The sequence below is a fragment of the Cylas formicarius genome, unplaced genomic scaffold (genome assembly GCF_029955315.1).
Source record: "Cylas formicarius isolate icCylForm1 unplaced genomic scaffold, icCylForm1.1 PGA_scaffold_3__17_contigs__length_32017465, whole genome shotgun sequence".
Lineage (NCBI taxonomy): Eukaryota > Metazoa > Arthropoda > Insecta > Coleoptera > Brentidae > Cylas > Cylas formicarius.
Window position 1 is genome coordinate 29,366,671 of NW_026844326.1, and position 6,740 is coordinate 29,373,410.

Genomic DNA, 6,740 nt, shown 5'->3' on the forward strand with positions numbered 1-6,740 from the left:
TACTCTGTACCTGCTTTTATATTGTCTGAGGGGAGCGCAGCTGAATGAGGGGCATAAACACCGTCTCGAATGACCGATTCAGGAATCCCTAGTAGATTTTCTTAGACATTTAAGCTCTATACACCCCAACATACATTTTACTATTGAATTATAAACCCATTCTTAGATACTTAGAAACTTTTGAGCCAAAAACAATACCAGAATGATGCCTCGACCACCAAATTCACCGGATATGACCCCTGTTGCTTTTTCTTGTTCCCAAACCTCAAGAAACCCACGAAAGGAAGGAGAAGATAAAGAAAAAATCGCTGGAAGAGCTCATGGTTATACCTGAACGTGCTTACCAGAAGTGTTTCGAGGACTGGAAAAAACATTAACATTAATAACATTAATTTTGATGAATAAATAGACACTTTTTGACAAAACTGAAAAGTCGCCTTACTTTTTGAACAAACCTCGTATATAAAAAAGACGCGTAAAACCCAAACGTGCGCCCGCGGCAGGCAACTTCCTCGGATATCGGTGTAATGAGCGACTTAAGGCGGAATATAAAAGTGCTCTCGGGACCATTGGATAGATTTAATTAGCATACTCTAAGTTTTATTGCTTACCCTCTCCATCACTCTCGTATGCGCGGTTGTAAAAGTCGATAAACAATAACATTCCAGCTCGGACGTAGCTAAAACAAATTGTGGTCGACTCAACAAAGGCGTTCCCAAATTAGGTATGTTTAAATAAGAGCCATACCGGCAAACACGCTCAGGAAAAATTCCTTCACAATGGCCGCTGTACTAAATGCGATAAAACGAGCAAGTGTATGTACAGGATGAGACGACCGACTTTCGCTTTGAAAACTGGAATGTGACCCAATCAACATTTTTTGTTTTATGTGTTTTTCTACTCCCGTCTGTAAAATACCTAATTACCCACCGATCTAGCGTGCGGGAGGCGTCACTTTACCACGTCAGTTTCGTTTGCCACGAATCCGAACCACCTCGGACATTTCCGGGATTTTACCGCACGGATTTGGGAGCAATCGAGGGTTTTCGGAGATAGTTCCCACGTTTGTCAATTCTGACGGTCATATCAGTGAACGTATTCGTCTTTTGCGAAAATGTACCCAAAAACTAACGGTCGTTGAAAAAGTATAATATGCAACACGTTCGGTAACCTTTTTAACTCACTCGTTTATTAAACACTCGCTCCGCTCGTGTCAAATAAACTCGTGAGTCAAACGCCGTTTACCGCACTTGTTGCATAATATACTATTTTCAACTCCCGTATGTCGAATGCCTAATTACACACCGGTCTAGCGTGCGGGAAACGTCACTTTACCGCGTCAGTTTCGTTTCCCACGGATCCGAACCACTTCGGACATTTCCCTGGATTTTACCGCACAGGTTGAGACGGCCATTGTTCATTTGTCCACATCGTATCGCGGCGTTCGGGGCAGCGCGGGAGGGAGGCCGGCGAAGCGTTTTCGTGGAGAAAGAATTTTCCTCGACAGAGATTAATTATGATTTGTTTACATTACAATGGTTTTAAAATACATCTGTTAAGATTTACAGTGACACAAACCTATCTTAAATGTGTTTTTTTAATGGTTCCCAATTACTTTAAATAAATCATTGCGGTCCTAGTAAAATTGTATTTAGGTACCTTTTACACGGAAAATTGCGCCCACACAGCTAAAATTATTGATGATTTTTACAATTATTCAATAAACCATAAAATTTGTCAATATCTTTATACAATACATCAGCCGCGACCATTTTGAGGATATGGTTGTCAATTAAAACACTTTGGATTATGCAGAAAATTAACCAGCTACCTAGCGTACCCAAGAATCAAAATGTAAAAGTTGCCTAAGTAGTTATCGGGATAACAAGTATGAAAAAATTGAAATTGCATTAAAATTTTAGAAAAGAGCAGCTACCATCACTTAAAGATGCCTACTTGAAAATGTCAAATTGTAAAATAAAAATCCGTTAGGTGAGAATGAAATAGCTACCTACGCCTTCATTGTAGTATGTTTAATAGAAGTTGTAAGCTTTTTTTAGCTTAAACAATGGCGTAAATTGTTGTTCTTTATATCATGTCCAATAACCTCTACTTGATTTTGTAAACTGTTAATTTTATTTTGTTTGTAGGTACACTGTATAGTGGAAACCACCTATATAAATAATAACCCAAAGTAAAATAATTTAACCTCATTTTATAAAATAATTTGCAATCTGAGCCGTGTTTACACTTGTATTTTAATCTCTCTGTTTATTTGAATAAATGTTTCGGCTGCTTTCGGGTATTCGTCGCCGGTGCTTCAAATGCACATTATAGCATTTGTGGTCTTCCCCACAGGTCGGGGGTAATCGGATGTTTTCGGAGATTTTACCGCCCCGTTTGAATTTTGACGTTTGTCAATTCTGTCAAATTATGCATATGCTCTCCATGCTAAGCCACCCTGTTTCAAAGAGTTTGTGTGAAATTGGCTGGTACTTCCTTATTCCATGAATAAGTCTAAGACATATTTTTCTTTTATCAGAACTGTTTAAACAATTTGTGTAAACAACATCCCAGTAGTTGAATAAGGATAGTGAGAAGGAGTCGCAAAGTAAAGTATTTACCTTTTTTGATATAAAGTGACGGTTTTAATTGGTTTTTGAGATGCAGACAATTTAAAAATTAAATAAAAAAGGTCCTACTTCGTTGAAACTAGGAAGGTTCATATCTCTGGGATGAAGACCGTAATCTTGGAAATATAGCAATTAACATCAAGCATAGTTCAAAAAGTTCCGTGCAGACAAACTTTTTTGAATATTTAGGATAAGAAATAATATAGAGAAAAAACAAAACATGATTAGTTATTATTCTGAAGTCATATTCTTATTAATTAAACAACGTTCTGCTTTTTACAAAAATTCTAATGTTTTGTCTCTTTCCTAGTTTTTTTTTGCAGGGCCGGGCTGTCCCTATACCGAAACGCTTTAAAAAAAAATTCACCAAAAAAATTTGAGGAACCTTCCACAGATGTTTGAAATTTACTAAAATTTACGAACAAACTAGCAAAGTCGTATAATGCATGCAGTCTTGCCTTAGACTGTGACAATTTATAATTTACAAAAACCAAAATAAATTTCTTGACATTTAGTTTATTAATATTTTTTTTCGTACTTTACATTGCCTTATAGTTCTTATTTTTCAAGCTAAAACATCGTTTATAAACATTTCGTTCGATTTAATGAAATGTGCGGCTCAAAAGTCTCGTGGCAACGGTCTCTCTGACCTATTGAAAATTAATATGGAATATTTAGGAGAAGCAATAATGTGAAAAACATAAAATATGACTTTGACAGAGAAGTTTAAAACCTTCAAAAACTTTGTTCTTCGTATAAATAAATTGTTACCGAATGTATATTTAAAAAACTCTTTCTATCTGAGAGAAAGACTGTAAACTTGGCATTGAGATTAAGAGAAGTTTATTATTTTGAATTCGGTAGAGTTTCTACACACTTATTACTCAGTAAACATTCAGTTTTTTATTCCTCAAATAATTCATATTTTTGCTATCTCTTTCTTTTCTTCAGTGCCGACCTTTCTATTATTTTATTTTATTTTCAAAAAAATTTGAAGACCTTTCAACGGAAGTTCAATATTTATTAAATATTCCGAATCAATTAGCAAATTTGCATAACATAGGCATGCAATCTTCATACGTATCTGCCTTAGACTCACAAAAACAAAATAAATTTCTTCATTCAAATAAAACCGTAAATTGTTATTATTGCTACAATTTAGTTAATGATTTTTTAAAAATTGTTTACATTACCTTATAGATTTTATGATTCAAGCTATAACATGGTTTATAAACATTTCGTTAGGTTCATTGTAATGTATGCAGCACAGAATACGGGACATTTCCGAATCTTTTTTTTTCAAAATTAATATAGGCGATGTCTATGGAAGGCAGACTGTAAACTCATTATGGTCCTTATAATTAAGGCGAAGAATAATTCAATATTTGAGAGAAAAAATAATGTAAAAAACATAAAACAGTTTTCATTTAAAATGGACCGTAAATTCGTTGTTATCGAATGTATATTTAAAAAAAAGCACTTTCTATCAGAATTTTAAATACTCCACTCACCTGCGGCAACACGAAGGGCCAGCCATAGCTGAGAAAGTCCGCGACTATCGGATATGCAGCGGCACGCATAGAAAAAACTCCACATTTAATGCAATCTCTTCGCGGAGTTTCACTGACGTAAGGGAGCGGAGTTGGATACAAACGCGTGTACCGTCCGTGACGTACGGATACCGAATAAACTGTCCGCCTGCTGGAAAAGCTCTCAAATAGCCGCCGGTTCTCGAAGAATTCGCCGGCTCTTAACGGCGGCCCCGTTATGGCCGCGGAAGACGCGTTCCGATATATACCCGATATAGGTGGGAGTCGCGATATAATATCACGGACCCCCTTTTTTTTTCCAGCTCGCGCTCGATATCGCGACCGATCGATAAAGTTATCCCGATGAAAAATTCATGGCCGCGCGCCGCTGTCCTTTTTTTCGCCCCGCGGACCTCCCATATACGGGGTGTTGCACAAACATGTGCCGCAACAGTGGGCGAGGGAAACCCTACGTGTCGATTTTTTTGTAATGCCAACAAGTTTTACTTAATCCCGAGCATAAAAAAAATAAAAAAATACTTTTTTCTCAGAAATTATTTATTTTGTTGCACTTAAGAATACATTACATGTGTCAAAAAAAAACTACAAACATACAAAAAAATAAGATTAAATAATGTTTTGGGGCACATAAGATGTTACATATAATTTATACATAAATATACAAAAGGAAGTTCAAATTCGACAGAAAACAACTAAAAGTAAATTGTTTTCCAAATAGAACCTGATTTGATACAAAAAAACGCATATTTTATGATGCGTGAGCGCACCACTGGTAGCATCCGGTTTCATTTTTGGTGATATTTTACAAAGCATCAAGTATGTAAATATAAATAGGCTCTGCAAGCACAGGCGCGCACGCTTTTAAGATTTTACTGGAAATTCCATCAGGTCCGGGAACAGAATATTCTTTTAACTCAGAAAGAGTTTTTTTCACGTCCTCTTGGTCAAAGTGAATGTCTTCTAATAAATCTAAATTTATAGGACCCTTATAGTGAGACGGTAGATTAGCTGGTTCATCAGCAAAGGCACTAGCAAATTCATTTGAAATGAAGTCCTGGTTATAGGAGACCTCTCCCGAGGTATCTCTAATGACAGGAAGGGATACCTTAGAGACGATACGTGTTGTCTGACATAGGAATGAAACGCTTTGGGCCGATTGAGGATATCAATATCGAATGCTGACTTCGCCTCTCTAATCTCCAAGAATAAACTATTCGAAACTCTTCTGTGCAAAGCATAATCGGAAGCAGAGCCATAAATATACGCCACAGAGCTCTCTGATGTTTTATTTGTTTGAACAGATGTCCAGTTAACCAAGGTTTCTCAGAACTCAGAAAATGAGTTTTGGAGCTTGCGCCTATGTAATAATCCAGAGTAGACAGAAAATATGTCCACGAATCATTAATGTCGTTATCAGGAAAGTTCCATGTATGGTGGGAAAGGTCTGCAGCTAATCTTGCAAAGTTTTTCCTGCATAACACTTTGCGATTACTGACCTGCTTGGGATAACATAAGGCTGGAATACAAAACTCAATAACGACATGATCAGATTTGCCAACTGGGGAATCGAGCTCCAATTTGTCAAGTAAATTGGGATCCGGGGTAATTACAAGATCACAAGAGTTGACGGAGCGTCGTTCTCTCGGAAGCGCGTGTGTTCTTCAACGAGTTGACTAAGATTACAATCTGACAATAAATCTAGGAACATGTATTCCATGCAAGTTAAGTCGCCAGCAATAACTGGGTTGACGGAATTTGTGACAAAATTGTTCATGGATTGTAAGAGCTGAAGATTAGAATCATTATCAGGATCGCTGGGCTTGTATACACAGGCGAGTGAAAAACTAAAAACAGGACTGCAGCAGCAGCAGACAGAATTGCAGCACCCTCGTTGGTGTCACTATAATTCTGTAATAAATTTCGTGTTTTTGGTCTTCAAACCCTGTAGATACGATGCAATTTCTACATTTCTACATTTCTACATCTAAGTGTAAAAATGTACGAGAAGCACCTCCTATAGCCAGTAATTTCTTATGCCTGTTCCAGTAAAAATTCAACTTGAGGCTTAATTAAATTTAATTATTTTTTTTTAGTAAATTCACATTTTTTTTAATTTCGGAGGGACTGTTGACAGCACAAATTATACAAGTTTTTGAGTACGGAGATATTGACATGAAAAATGAAAAGAGCAATGGCACAGAACGCACAGATTCTTCCGTTTGCAAAGCGTGCGTTGAAATCTAGTTACCGGGCGTATCAAGGGAAACGTCATCCGCGGCAGCCTTAGATCGAAAGCCGGCCTACTCGACGACTATAAAAAACCGAAACGTGTTTCGGCAACGATGTCAGGTTCGGGGGTGGTCCCCGATGGGTCTCGTGGTCGGTCTGCGTGTTTCTGGATGCGTACGCCTGAAATCGGAACGCGGGCCGAAACCAAATGTGAAATTTCAATGAAATGCGGGCCCGTCAAATCCCAGCACGGAGACAGCTCGATTGGCCCGATGACGAACGGTTTATGAAACGTGACACGACGTACGTTCGGTCTATTAATACGGAC

General features: G+C 37.5%; 1 protein-coding gene across 1 annotated transcript in view; it reads right to left on the minus strand.

Moving 5' to 3' along the window:
• Positions 1-4,435, minus strand: part of LOC132699885 (uncharacterized) — a 63,063-nt gene extending 58,628 nt beyond the window's left edge. The window contains exon 1 of the mRNA XM_060666845.1: positions 4,145-4,435. Coding sequence (XP_060522828.1) covers positions 4,145-4,170 — 26 coding nt within the window. The 5' untranslated portion in view covers positions 4,171-4,435. The remainder of the gene's footprint in view (positions 1-4,144) is intronic.
• Positions 4,436-6,740: the final 2,305 nt, after the last annotated feature.